At 33.6% G+C, this 15,692-nt stretch overlaps 1 protein-coding gene across 1 annotated transcript in view; it reads left to right on the top strand.

Moving 5' to 3' along the window:
- The window catches only part of BLTP1 (bridge-like lipid transfer protein family member 1), a 207,766-nt gene that overhangs the window by 58,171 nt on the left and 133,903 nt on the right, over window positions 1-15,692 (top strand). The window contains exons 16-20 of the mRNA XM_079919926.1: window positions 4,796-4,951; window positions 5,225-5,322; window positions 7,833-8,011; window positions 8,177-8,283; window positions 9,295-9,500. Of these exons, the coding sequence (XP_079776052.1) occupies window positions 4,796-4,951; window positions 5,225-5,322; window positions 7,833-8,011; window positions 8,177-8,283; window positions 9,295-9,500 (746 nt within the window). The remainder of the gene's footprint in view (window positions 1-4,795; window positions 4,952-5,224; window positions 5,323-7,832; window positions 8,012-8,176; window positions 8,284-9,294; window positions 9,501-15,692) is intronic.

Raw genomic sequence — 15,692 nt, 5'->3', positions numbered from 1 at the left:
TATAATTCTTCTCCAAGGCTCAAGTCAAGGTCCCAGTAGTAGAAACTTTGACAGAGTCCCTGGCAAGTTAAATTTTTGTCAGTGAAGCTGAATATTGAATAAGTACTACTTACTTCAGATTTATGAAAAAAATAATAGCTAAAACTTACAGTGTGTATTAGTGTCTGTCTCTGTTCTAAGCAGTTTCACATATTAAATCATTAAATCCTCATAATAATTCTCTGAGGTCAATTTTATTATCATTATCCTTATTTTACAGATGAGGGCAGTGAGTTACAGAGTGGTTAAGCAATTTGTCCAGGGTTACGCGACTAAGTCAAGCTAGGATTCCAACCCAAATAGTCTGTTTCAAGAATCTGTTTCTATATAGATAGCTTCTTTGCATAGTCCTTTCCTTCTCACTTAAGATTTTATCATTTCTAACTTTGCTAATCTTTTAAAATAGATTCCAGTTTCTTTCTTTCTTTTTAGACTTTTAAAATTATAAATTATTTAATTTATTTAAACTTAAAGAAAAAACCCAGTGTTTTCAAGCATTCAATACTTCACATTGTTTTTCCTCCAGAATTTCACAATCTCAGACTTTAGCAGTGCCAAGAATACTTGGAGTAGAAGTATAAATTTCTCAAAATTTAAACTTTATTTTGTAGTAGCGCTTACATTTAGATTGAATATTGTATTAGTTAAACAAGTACACATTTCCTAAACTACAATTGTGATTTTTCTTAAATTATTTTCTTTCTCTAATCTTTATGCTTATACCTATTTAACTTCACTTTTTTAGTTATTTTTTTCTAAAATTTATTTGGAGAAATTTAAAAAATATAGAAAGGTACAAAACTTAAGTTCTCATCTCCCAGATTTAACAGCTATAACATTTAGATATATTACTTCTGAAATCTTTCTAGAGTCCTTCAAAAACGTATTTATTCTTTAAAAAAGATACTATCAGAGAGTGATATTAATTTAGCCTTGGAGAGAACATACTTGGTCATAGTGTTTGAATTGCTTTTCTCTTTTCTCAGTTTTACATTTCTCTGTTGACAGATTTTTGCAGAAAATAAATTATCTATTTTGTGTGAGGGAATACCTAATATGCCTTAAGAGCCATTCTCATGCCAGTTATTAGTGGGATAAAATTGTTCTTAAGAGATTTCAATGTGGGACAGAGATCTCTTCATGATAAATACAATATAGAGCCTCAGGAATGAAAGATGTAAAACAAAGGCAAAAGTGAAGTCTTTACAGACAATAATGAAATTGACTTAGGTTTACTCTGATAATGGAAGAAGAAAATATAATGGTATTGCAAAGCCCCAGTACCAGGTGATGGACATTTTGTAGGGTGTTGGCCTATCAACTTAATTATAAAGTGAGTTGTAGGTGAGTTTTTTCCCAGACTAATATTTAGATTACCAACTTTACAACTTTTAAAATTTTATTATCAAAATGATTAAGGCTGTCATCAAGAAAGTGCTTCCAAATAAATAAATTTATTTGGTAAGACCATCTGGTAATAAGAGCAGCTTTTGGTTTAAAGAGAAATACATATCGGAAGTGGTTTTTGAGGTTCCTAGTAAAGATACTTTGTTACCATAATTTTTAATATTTGTCAGTAAAGATATTGTATAAGCTGGTAGGGAAACTATATTGCAGAATATACTGACGTTTAGATAAGATATTAAAAAAACTAATAAGACATTAAAATAGAAATTCGTTAAAAACTATAAAATTATGTTGGTTTCCTTAGATGATTAGTAGATTATTTGAATTTGTGTTTATTTTACTAGCAATTATAGCTCAGTCTTTTAGGTAGTAGTATGAAGTAGATAAATGCAACCAGTATAAGTTGAGAGTCACTTGTTAATAATGATTCAAAACAAATATAAGCCATGATCTCAACGCAGAGAGAACTTATAGGGATAGCGCTTATGGGAATTTATTTATCAGTCTCAAGTATATTGGCATGTGTAGTACTAGACTTAGACAAATAAAACAATACATAACAGTATATATATATATATATATATATATATACACACACACACACACACACACACACACACATTGAGTGCAAGCATGAATTTCAAAGCTAACAAATGCATGTAAGACGTGGATACAGAGGAAATCAATATGATCTGAAGATAATTAGAGAAAGTAAGGAAGGACATTAAGATCGGAAATGGTCTTTGTAAATGAACTCAATAATATTAACTAAAATTTGCATAGTATGTTTTCATAAAACATTCCAAAGCATGTTCATTGGTATCATCTTCACAACAACTCTGAAAAGAGATAGCTGTTATTGTTATCCTTGAGTTAACAATGAGGAAATTGAAGAAACATTCAATGACTTGGGCAGACTCATGAAGCTAGTAAGTGGAAGAGACATTTAAGAACAATTTTTTGACTGTAGTAGACTCTGTACTGTCTCTGTAGTGTCATGCTGTTGTTAAAGATGGTTAGAGTTTCTCTGCAACAAAGAGGTTACCAAAAAGTGTGTTCATTTTAGAAGGGATGAATAGTTTGAGTAAAAGTGCAGAACCAAAAATGTTTATGAGGAAGAAAAGTGTGAAAATCAGCTTGTTGAATGGTGAATTTGTATTGTGTAGTTGGCTAATCCCAGAGATGACTTTTGGGCATCTCTTAAGTGCTGAATGCTGTGTTAAAGAATAAAGTGCTGAATGCTGTGTTAGATAGTAGGGATGCAGTCAGGTTAGTTAGGTAGGGCCGTATGTAGAAGTAAAATTTTAGAAGTAGGAGTAGATACTATAAGGTATGATGAGCTACTGTGATTGCTTGTTAAATGAAATAAAAATATATTTAAAGTAAAATCGTTAAGTGGAAATTTCTGTTCTCTAGTCTTAGAACAGGTTAATAGCCATATATGCCTTTTATCGTTGATATAGTAAAACTGCATCTTACTAAGATTAATTTAAATTGTTATTAAAATTTGATATCAAATGTATTATTTTGCTATTTTATCAAGAGAGGAATCTAATATATGTGCACAAGTTTCTGTACATTGCAGCTAAATTTTAAATGAGTTCATATGATATTTGACTTCTGATTTCATTACTGAATCTAATATTTTTCAGTTTAAAGATATCCTTTAAAATTCAAAGGAAACTACTTTAAATATTTAATTATTTTTGCCTATTATTTTCCTTAGAATATCTTTAATTCTAAGTGCTACTGTTTGTGGAGTGCTTATCTTGTGGCAGTTTCTGTGCTAAAAGTTCACATATATCATCTAAATTCTCACAATAAGTCTGTGAAGTTGTCCCATTTTGTAAAAGAGAAAACCGATAACATTTCAGTCATTTGTTCAAGATCATATAACTAGTAAAATGATAAAGCCACAATTTAAACCCAGGACTGTCTGGTTGTCAGAGTTTGTGCTATAACAATGGTACTTGTAGTTGTTTCCCTCTCTCAAATACACAAAGTTCTGATTTTATAGCACTGTGTTATGTACTGTGAGCATACAAAGATGAGCTTGACACCTTTTAGGAGGAGACCATTTATTGAAGGACATCATTGCTGGGAGTATACAATCCATGCAATAATGTGAATGCCAGAGGAAAAGTAGAGGAAAGCACTGTGATAGAACAGGGCTAACATCTTTATGTAAAGACTTTTTGCCTATTGAGGTTAAAAAAAAAAAAAATTAAGGTATGAAAGGATAAGCAGACTAAGAACTATGAACTATGAGCAGACTATGAACACAATTTTAAAAAACAACACTTAAACCAACAAATCAGCAATACAGTAAATCAGCAATCAACAAAGATGACTGACTATAATTCTAAGGCCAAGTCTTTGTTTTGTTCACATTGTATTCCCACAGTCTAAAACAGAATCTGGGACACAGTAGACATTCTGTAGGTATTTGTTTTGTGAATAAAACAACACGAATAATGTTCAACCCTACTTGTAATTAAGAAATTCAATTAAAGTGAGAGAGCATTTTTCAATTACCAATTATCAAGCCGCATCACCCCCACTCCCGCCCCCCCCCCCCCCGCAAAAAAAATAGAGAAAGGGAGAGAGGTAGAAAGAAATATAATGCAGGAGCAGGTACAGTGAAATGGATAGTTGACCATACATTTCTAATAGCATAAATGGATCTACTACTCTTGGAAAGCAGTTTTGTGATTTATAGTAGCCTTAAAAAAATTCATAAACTTTGACCTAGCAAATCCATATTTTAAATCTATCCTGAGAAAATAATCCTGAATATGTAAAATATCTTGCATGAAAATATACATGATAACATTATATATAACAGAAATTTTAAGAAAGTCTAAATATCCAAGTACAGTAAATGGTTAAGTAAATCTTTGCAAATCTTTTTAATGAACAAAATTTTTGTTAATGTGTATGAAATAACATGGCAAAATTTTGAGTTAAATGAAAAAAAGTAATATAGCTTGTATATCTAGGGTAGTGTAAAAATCTACATAGAAAAAAGAACTAGGATGAGATATATCCACAATGTTATGTATTTTGGTAACAGAATATCAGGTAATTTTTTTTTCCTCTTATCTTCTGAAGTTTCTTTAAAAACATAATAGGTATATGAAATGCATAAAAGTTTTATTTGGAACTGTGATTAGTAAGTAAGCATTTTTACTGTCAAATCATTTAGCTACATCTTAATCAGCTTTTAATATCTTTGTATAAAAGTTCTTTTTAGATAACAATAGGAAACTTTTTGGTGTTAGAATATTTTTATTTTGTTTTCTGAATTTCTATTAATTTTACATTCTGTCTCCTACCTCAATAATTTTAGATTTAATTCAAGACTGGTCAAGCGATAGTGCTCCAGACATTTTTTCATTTGTTCCATATACATGGAATTTTAAAATCATGTTTCATCAATTTGAAATGATTTGGGCAGCTAATCAGCACAATTGGATTGACTGTTCCACTAAACAACAGGAAAATGGTAAGTACTTTTTAAAAATTAGGTTAGTATTCTGTTCATTAAGACAAATACCAACAAAGAAAACTGGTATTGATTTTTGTAGTTTTAATAGATACTAGAATTGATCTTTTTTTCCATTGTCTTATAAGACTCTCAGAGAACTATTTCAGAATTTGTATTACACTAAGCATATTAAATTTAATTTTGTTTAGGTGTGTATTTAAGGCAGTTTTTGTTTAAAATTTTTTTGAAATTAAAAGTAAATTTCTTTTTCTTTTTTTTTTTTTTTTGCAGTGTACCTGGCAGCCTGTGGGGAAACACTAAACATTGATTTCTCTTTGCCGTTTACGGACTTTGTTCCAGCTACATGTAATACCAAGTTCTCTTTAAGAGTACGTATAATTGGATGTATTGTTTATTCCACAAGGTTTATTAGTAAGTTTGATTTCCCAGCACTTACCTTTACTCTCTCCTGCCCATCCTGTTGCCACCCTGAAGTATTTTGGTTTTCCACCATTGTTCACTAACTTCAGTGGCACAGAATTGCCTGTTCCTTTTTTGTAGTTAACTGTAATATTATGCCTTTCCCCTAAGTTCCCCAAGTTCCCCTAAGAAGTTGGGCAGTAACTTGAAAAGATATGTGTACCCCAGTATTCATAGCAGCATTATTTATGATAGCCAAGATATGGAAGTGACCTCAGTGCCCATTGACAGATGAATGGATAAAGAAGATGTGACATATATACTCACTGGAGTATTACTCAGCCATAAAAAAGAATGAGACCTTGCCATTTATGACATGGATGACCTGGAGGGGTATTATGCTTAGTGAAATAAGTCAAACAGAGAAAGACAAATACTGTATGTTTTCACTTATATTTGGAATCTAAAAAACAAAACAAGTGAACAGATAAAACAGATAAAACAGAAATGGACTTCCAGATACAGAAAACAAACTAGTGGTAACCAGAGGGGGGAGGGGAAGGAGGAGGGGTAAAGTAGGTGAAGGAGATTAAGAGATATAAACTACCAGTTATAAAATAAGTCATGGGGATGTAATGTACTGGGAATATAGTCAATATTTTATAATAACTTTGTATTGATATAGCATGTAATCCATAAAAACACTGAATTGTGTTATATGACTGAAATGAATGTAATATTGTAAATCAACTATACTTCTTTAAAAAAAAAAAGCTGGGCAAAAATAATTCCTTGAGTCGATTATTTTGTTAGAGCTCATTTCTGACCTCTGTGACTAATCTATATGTTCTCTTTAGAACTTATTCTAGCTCTAATATTAGTCTGTGAACTGGATTTTACATTTCTCTATACAGTTGGTGAACAATGTGGAGGTTAGGGACGCTGACCCTCCCTGCCATCATAAATTTGTGTGCAACTTAGAGTCAGTTCTCCTTATATCCTCCATATCCTTGGTTCCTCTGTATCTGAGGTTCAGCATCTGCAGATTCAACCAACCACAGATTGTGTAGGACTGTAATATTTACTGTTGAAAAAACATCCATGTGTAAGTGGCCTGTGCAGTTCAAACCTGTGATGTTCAAGGGTCAGCTGTATTTCATTCCTAATTTTAATCGTGAATTCAATGAATAAACCCCGTGAGCCAAAAGCCAGCTCTTAGGAGTTCAGAATTCATGGTACACCTAACTTTAAGGTATACAACATTAGTAGTTGTAGTATTGATGGAGGTTATGAAGGTAAAAAATAGCAACAATAATAAGAGCAGCCAGCAAGTATTAACATCTTCTTTGTGCCAGACACTTCTCCAAGTGCTTTATGTGTAGTAACTCATTTATTCATTCTCAGAACAACCCTCTTGAAGTAGTTGTTGTTATTATCTGCATTTACAGAATAGGAAACTGAGGAGGCAAGTTTATGTAACTTGTCATATAGCTCGTGAGTGGCCAAGTTAGAATTCGAGCCCAGGCAGTATAGTTTAGGGCTCCACTCTTTTAACCACCCCACTGTGCTGCCTGTTAAGAAACCAAGCATCAAAATGAGCAAAGATTCAGGGACCTATAAGGAAAAAAAGTGAAACTCAGTGAAGATCCTTTGATATAATTCTTAAAAGGCAGTTGAGGAACCAAGACTTACTAGAATCAAAATAGACAATCATATTTTTAAAAATACAGAACATATTCCACCTAAGCTTATATTAGCTGATTTTTAATTTTTTTTTACTGAGTTACATGCAAAATATCCAAGGAAATCCATGGAAGATAATTTTCTTACTGTTTTCTAGAAACTGTGCTGTTTATTTCCCTGATTTTTTTTTTTTACTTTGAGATTTTATTTTTATTATTATCTTTTTTAAAGAAGGTTAATTAATTAATTAATTTGTTATTTTTGGCAGTGTTGGGTCTTCGTTGCTGTGCGTGGGCTTTCTCTAGTTGCGGAGAGCAGGGGCTACTCCTTGTTGTGGTGCACGGGCTTCTCATTGCGGTGGCTTCTCTTATTGTGGAACATGGGCCCTAGATGTGCGGGCTTCAGTAGTTGTGGCACTCGGCCTCCGTAGTTGTGGCTTTCAGGCCCTAGAGCACAGGCTCAGTAGTTGTGGCACACAGGCTTAGTTGCTCCGTGGCATGTGGGATCTTCCTGGACCAGGGCTTGAACCCCTGTCCCCTGAATTGGCAGGCGGATTCTTAACCACTGCGTCACCAGGGAAGTCCCTTTCTTGACTTTCTAAGCAGAATTTAGTTTCAGTCAATGTAAGATCTTATTCCAGTTACTTACCTGATTATTCAATGTAAAACCTGCCATTTCAAATTTATGTTTATTTTCTGTTTAATTGATTATTATAGATAAGCTTGCCTGTAAATAGTAACCTAACAAATTTATGTACCTATTTTGTTACTTTGGGTTATTATAAATTATTTTTTAGGGAGAAGATGTTGATCTTCATTTGTTTCTACCAGATTGCCACCCTAGTAAATATTCATTATTTATGCTGGTAAAGAATTGCCACCCAAATAAAATGACTCATGATACTGGTATTGCTGCTGAATGTCAAAGTGGCCAGAAAACAGTGAAACCAAAATGGCGGAACATTACTCAAGAAAAGTAAGTACTTAATATTAGTGATCTAAGTATTTTGTGTTTATGTGGAGAAATTACTCTTCTAATTCTTTAAAAGAATGACAGTAAAACTTGATTATCTGTAACTGGTGTCTGTATACAATCAAAGGAATGAGTACCAGACTAGAAACTTTATTTTTATCTTCAAAGGGCTGGTTGGGTTGAATGCTGGACTGTCCCAAGTGTCATGCTTACAATTGATTACACATGGCATCCAATTTATCCACAAAAAGCAGATGAACAGCTAAAACAGTCATGTAAGTGTTTTTATATAATTTGTACGTTGAAATATCTAGTGTTATAATTGATAAACATCAAAGATACAAGGAGAAATTAAAAATATTTGGAAATGCATCTATTGGCAATTTTATACATTTAAAATCTTTTAAGGATTTTGGTATAATTACAGCTAACTTTTCATTGAGCATTTACTATATATCAAGTACTATATCAAATACTATATATATCAAATACTAGGCCAAGCTGTTTCCTGGTTTACTTTATCTCATTTAACTCTTCAAGCAACTGTGTGAGATAGATGTTATAATTATTATTGTCATTGTAGAGTTGAGGAAATATGCTCAGAGAAAGTAAGTAATTTTCTCAAGGTCTGCTGAGCTAGAAGAAGCAGAGCTGGAGTATGAAGTTAGGTATATGTAAATCTATATATTTAAAGCGCTTGATTTTGTGAAATGTTAGTTTCTTTAATGCATTTTGACAACTGTCATATCATTTATAGTTTACCTGAGGCTTAAGTGCTGCTTTATTTGGATCCAAAGTGGAATTAGAGTCAAGTGATATTTTCTGTGTATTTTTCCAGTGAGTTAAGTTTTTAAGAATAGTTTTTGTAACTTTCTCATATGTATACGTTGATAATGTCACACTGCATTTGAATAGCTGTTTATGTGAAAGTAACTTTATAGTTTAACTTTAAATTAGTTAAAGCCTAATTGTGACCCAGATTTACAGTATATTGACAGAACTTGATGAGAATGTTGCCTTTGTTAATGGGAACTTTTCATCGATTTTTTTAAGTTTGATTTATGTATTTTTATACACATTTCAATGAAGTCCATACTTTATTGCATTCTTAACTAGTAATCTTTCAGGTTTGTTTTCATTATATACTACAGATATTTTAGCAGCATTAGTTGCTTTCATATTTGCAAAATAGAATTTCTTAGTGACTAGTTCTTTGAAGAACTTTTAAGAGGTGCTTTCCTCCCTCACCCCTCAAACATTATTCTTTTTTCCTCAATTTATTCCAGTGTCAGAAATGGAAGAAACAATGCTATCTGTATTAAGGCCATCCCAGAAAACAGACAGAGTTGTTTCTTCTCCCTCTACTTCTTCACGTCCACCTATTGATCCCTCAGAACTTCCACCTGATAAACTTCATGTAGAAATGGAACTTTCTCCAGATTCTCAGATAACTCTCTATGGACCTCTATTAAATGCCTTTCTATGTATAAAGGTAAGATTTAAAAGAACTTCCTTTTTTTTTTTTTTTTTGCGGTATGCGGGCCTCTCACTTTTGTGGCCTCTCCTGTGCAGAGCACAGGCTCCGAATGCGCAGGCTTAGCGGCCGTGGCTCACGGGCCCAGCCACTCTGCGGCATGTGGGATCTTCCCGGACCGGGGCACGAACCCGTGTCCCCTTCATCGGCAGGTGGACTCTCAACCACTGCACCACCAGGGAAGCCCTAATATCAGTTTGAATACTACTAGAGAAGTATTAACTCTGTTTTTGCATTACCACATGTACATTGAACCTCAATTTTTTTAACTAAAAAAATAACATAGTAATACATAAACAAAAAAAAAGAGGACTATAACAAAGAACACAGAGAAAGAAAGACATACCTTTGTTTTAGACTTCTTTATAAATTCTGTTCCATATATGTTACCCATGTTGATAGTTTATTATGTTTTGATGCAGACTATGCATTATAGACTTTACAACAACTTTTTAGTAGTGTCGAAAGTTTGTTGTGCTAAATATTTGTATTTATATTCATCAAGTTAATTCAGAACTTTTATGAAGTGTCTACTGAAACAAATTTAAAATTTTTAAGTTTTGACATATTTTATAAAATAACTTCTAACCCAATGAACTCTCTGCTTCCTTTTATTAGGAATATATGTCACATGTAACTCTCTAAGTTGTTTTTTTGTTGTTTTGTTTGTTTGTTTATTTTTGGCTTAGTGTCATGCTGACATGGAGATGTAATCCTGTCTTAAATGTCTCTTACTTTTTTTCATTAGTTTTAATGTATAACTTATGTTCTACTTAGTATCAGTGTTAGAACTTTAAAACTTTCTGGAAGTTCAGTTTGACACATGTATTATGTATGTATGTATGTATGTATATATAAAAGAAAACAGAATACAAAAACTCATGTAACTGAGATTATATTTTTCTTATTGAAATTAAACATCAAGAAATTCTAAAGGATACATCACTAGAAAAAAAAAATTGCCTTGTATTTATTTGACTGTAAAACTGACTTCCACAAAATCCCCAATAGAAACTAGGCCTGGCATTATTATTACAAAGAATGCTAAGAAGAGTATTTAGTGAATGTGCATTGTAATTTATGAGGACACTTTATGGAAATGAGAGGTCTTCTGAAGATGTAGACTACATAGCAACTCTAAGTGTCAGGCCAAAGTCCTTGCAGTAATATTAAAATTTCATGTTATTTCTTATGTTGCAGACATAAGGTTGGATAACAGTACCCCTTATATTACTTTTATGAATTGACTTCTGTGAGTCTTATTACATTTTTTCTTTTTTTTGATTTTTATATATTTTATATATATGCTCTATTTTTTTTTACATCTTTATTGGAGTATAATTGCTTTACAATGGCGTGTTAGTTTCTGCTTTATAACAAAGTGAATCAGTTATACATATACATATGTTCCCATATCTCTTCCCTCTTGCATCTCCCTCCCTCCCACTCTCCCTATCACACCCCTCTAGGTGGTCACAAAGCACCGAGCTAATCTCCCTGTACTATGCGGCTGCTTCCCACTAGCTATCTATTTTACGTTTGGTAGTGTATATATGTCCATGCCACTCTCTCACTTTGTCACAGCTTGCCCTTCCTGCTCCCCATATCCTAAAGTCCATTCTCTAGTAGGTCTATGTCTTTATTCCTGTCTTACCCCTAGGTTCTTCATGACATTTTTTTTTCCCTTAGATTCCATATATATGTGTTAGCATACAGTATTTGTCTTTCTCTTTCTGACTTACTTCACTCTATATGACAGACTCTAGGTCCATCCACCTCACTGCAAATAACTCAATTTCATTTCTTTATATGGCTGAGTAATATTCCATTGTATATATGTGCCACATCTTCTTTATCCATTCATCCGATGATGGACACTTAGGTTGTTTCCATCTCCTGGCTATTGTAAATAGAGCTGCAATGAACATTTTGGTACATGACTCTATTTGAATTATGGTTTTCTCAGGGTATATGCCCAGTAGTGGGATTGTTGGGTCATATGGTAGTTCTATTTGTAGTGTTTTAGGGAACCTCCATACTGTTCTCCATAGTGGCTTTACCAGTTCACATTCCCACCAGCAGTGCAAGAGTGTTCCCTTTTCTCCACACCCTCTCCAGCATTTATTGTTTCTAGATTTTTTGATGATGGCCATTCTGACTGGTGTGAGATGATATCTCACTGTAGTTTTGATTTGCATTTCTATAATGATTAATGATGTTGAGCATTCTTTCATGTGTTTGTTGGCAATCTGTATGTCTTCTTTGGAGAAATGTCTGTTTAGGTCTTCTGCCCGTTTTTGGATTGGGTTGTTTTTTTTTTAATTATTGAGCTGCATGAGCTGCTTGTAAATTTTGGAGATTAATCCTTTGTCAGTTGCTTAACTTGCCAATATTTTCTCCCATTCTGAGGGTTGTCTTTTGGTCTTGTTTATGGTTTCCTTTGCTATGCAAAAGCTTTGAAGCTTCATTAGGTCCCATTTGTTTATTTTTGTTTTTATTTCCATTTCTCTAGGAGGTGGGTCAAAAAGGATCTTGCTATGATTTATGTCATAGAGTGTTCTGCCTATGTTTTCCTCTAAGAGTTTGATAGTGTCTGGCCTTAAATTTAGGTCTTTAATCCATTTTGAGTTTATTTTTGTGTATGGTATTAGGGAGTGTTATAATCTCACACTTTTATATGTACCGTCCAGTTGTCTCAGCACCACTTATTGAAGAGGCTGTCCTTTCTGCACTGTACATTCCTGCCTCCTTTATCAAAGATAAGGTGACCATATGTGCATGGGTTTATCTCTGTGCTTTCTATCCTGTTCCATTGAGCTATATTCCTCTTTTTGTGGCAGTACCATACTGTCTTGATTACTGTAGCTTTGTAGTATAGTCTCAAGGCAGGGAGCCTGATTCCTCCAGCTCTGTTTTTCATTCTCAAGATGGCTTTGGCTATTCAGGGTCTTTTGTGTTTCCATACAAATTGTGAAATTTTTTGTTCTAGTTCTGTGAAAAATGCCATTGGTAGTTTGATAGGGATTGCATTGAATCTGTAGATTGCTTTGGATAGTAGAGTCATTTTCACATTGTTGATTCTTCCAATCCAAGAACATGGTATATCTCTCCATCTATTTGTATCATCTTTAATTTCTTTCATCAGTGTCTTATAATTTTCTGCATACAGGTCTTTTGTCTCTTTAGGTAGGTTTATTCCTGGATATTTTATTCTTTTTGTTGGAATCATAAATGGGAGTGTTTTCTTAATTTCACTTTCAGATTTTTCATCATTAGTGTATAGGAATGCAAGATATTTCTGTGCATTAATTTTGTATCCTGCTACTTTCCCAAATTCATTAACTAGCTCTAGTAGTTTTCTGGTAGCATCTTTAGGATTCTCTCTATATAGTATCATGTCACCTGAAAAGCAGTGGCAGCTTTACTTCCTCTTTTCCGATTTGGATTCCTTTTATTTCCTTTTCTTCTCTGATTGCTGTGGCTAAAACTTCCAAAACTATGTTGAATAAGAGTGGTGAGAGTGGGCAACCTTGTCTTCTTCCTGATCTTAGTGGAAATGATTTCAGTATTTCACCATTGAGGACGATGTTGGCTGTGGGTTTGTCATATATGGCCTTTATTATGTTGAGGAAAGTTCCCTCTATGCCTACTTTCTGGAGGGTTTTTATCATAAATGGGTGTTGAATTTTGTCAAAAACTTACTCTGCATCTATAGAGATGATCATATGGTTTTTCTCCTTCAATTTGTAATATGGTGTATCACGTTGATTGATTTGCCTATATGGAAGAATCCTTGCATTCCTGGAATAAACCCCACTTGATCATGGTGTATGATCCTTTTAGTATTTTATTGAAGATTTTTGCATGTGTGTTCATCAGTGATATTGGCCTGTAGTTTTCTTTCTTTGTGACATCTTTGTCTGGTTTTGGTATCAGGGTGATGGTGGCCTCGTAGAAGGAGTTTGGGAGTGTTCCTCCCTTTCTATATTTTGGGAGAGTTTGAAAACGATAGGTGTTAGCTCTTCTCTAAATGTTTGATAGAATTCGCCTGTGAAGCCATCTGCTCCTGGAATTTTGTTTGTTGGAAGATTTTTAATCACAGTTTCAATTTAAGTGCTTGTGATTCATCTGTTCATATTTTCTATTTCTTCCTGATTCAGTCTTCGCAGGTTATGCATTTCTACGAATTTGTCCATTTCTTCCAGATTGTCCATTTTATTGGCATAGAGTTGCTTGTAGTAATCTCTCATGATCGTTTGTATTTCTGCAGTGTCAGTTGTTACTTCTCCTTTTTCATTTCTAATTCTATTGATTTGAGTCTTCTCCCTTTTTTTCTTGATGAGTCTGGCTAATGGTTTATCAATTTTGTTTATCTTATCAAAGAACCAGCTTTTAATTTTATTGATCTTTGCTATCGTTTCCTTCATTTCTTTTTCATTTATTTCTGATCTGATCTTTATGATTTCTTTCCTTCTGCTAACTTTGGGGTTTTTTTGTTCTTGTTTCTCTCATTGCTTTAGGTGCGAGGTTAGGTTGTTTATTGGAGATGTTTCCTGTTTCTTAAGGTAGGATTGTATTGCTATAAACTTCCCTCTTAGAACTGCTTTTGCTGCATCCCTTAGGTTTTGCGTCGTCTGTCTCCTTTGTCATTTGTTTCTAGGTTTTTTTTGATTTCCTTTTTGATTGCTTCAGTGATTACTTCGTTATTAAGTAGTGTATTGTTTAGCCTCCATGTGTTTGTACTTTTTACAGATCTTTTCCTGTAATTGATATCTAGTCTCATAGCACTGTGGTCAGAAAGATACTTGATACGATTTCAATTTTCTTAAATTTACCAAGGCTTCATTTGTGACCCAAGATATGATCTATCCTGGAGAATGTTCCATGAGCCCTTGAGAAAAATGTGTATTCTGTTGTTTCTGGATGGAATGTCCTATAAATATCAATTAAGTCCATCTTGTTTAATGTATCATTTAAAGCTTGTGTTTCCTTATTTATTTTCATTTTGGATGATCTGTCCGTTGGTGAAAGTGGGGTGTTAAAGTCCCCTACTAAATATGTGTGACTGTCAGTTTCCCCTTTTATGGCTGTTAGTATTTGCCTTTTGTATTGAGGTGCTCCTCTGTTGGGTGCATAAATATTTACAATTGTTATATCTTCTTCTTGGATCGATCCCTTGATCATTATGTAGTGTCCTTCTTTGTCTCTTGTAATAGTCTTTATTTTAAAGTCATTTTGTCTGATTTGAGAATTGCTACTCCCGCTTTCTTTTGATTTCCATTTGCATGGAATATCTTTTTCCATCCCCTCACTTTCAGTCTGTATGTGTCCCTAGGTCAGAAGTGGGTCTCTTGTAGACAGCATATATATGGGTCTTGTTTTTATATGCATTTAGCCAGTCTGTGTCTTTTGGTGGGAGCATTTAATCCATTTACATTTAAGGTAATTATCGTTATGTATGTTCCTATTCCCATTTTCTTAATTGTTTTGCGTTTGTTATTGTAGGTCTTTTCCTTCTCTTGTGTTTCTTGCCTAGAGAAGTTCCTTTAGCATTTGTTGTAAAGCTGGTTTGGTGGTGCTGAACTCTGTCAGCTTTTGCTTGTTTGTAAAGGTTTTAATTTCTGCATCAAATCTGAATGAGATCCTTGCTGGGTAGAATAATCTTGGTTGTAAGGTTTTCTCCTTCATCACTTTAAATATGTCCTGGCAGTCCCTTCTGGCTTGCAGAGTTTCTGCTGAAAGATCAGCTGTTAACCTTATGGGGATTCCCTTGTGTGTTATTTTTCCCTTGCTGCTTTTAATATGTTTTCTTTGTATTTAATTTTTGACAGTTTGATTAATATGTGTCTTGGCGTATTTCTCCTTGGATTTATCCTGTATGGGACTCTCTGTGCTTCGTGGACTAGATTAACTATTTCCTTTCCCATATTAGGGAAGTTTTCAACTATAATCTCTTCAAATATTATCTCAATCCCTTTCTTTTTCTCTTCTTCTTCTGGGACCCATATAAGTCGAATGTTGGTGCATTTAATGTTGTCCCAGAGGTCTCTGAGACCATCCTCAGTTCTTTTCATTCTTTTTTCTTTATTCTGCTCTGTAGTAGTTATTTTCACTATTTTATCTTCCAGGTCACTTATCCGTTCTTCTGCC

Source organism: Stenella coeruleoalba (genome assembly GCF_951394435.1).
Source record: "Stenella coeruleoalba genome assembly, chromosome: 4".
Lineage (NCBI taxonomy): Eukaryota > Metazoa > Chordata > Mammalia > Artiodactyla > Delphinidae > Stenella > Stenella coeruleoalba.
Note: the sequence above shows the minus strand (reverse complement) of the source record. Positions and strands in the feature narration are given on the sequence as shown.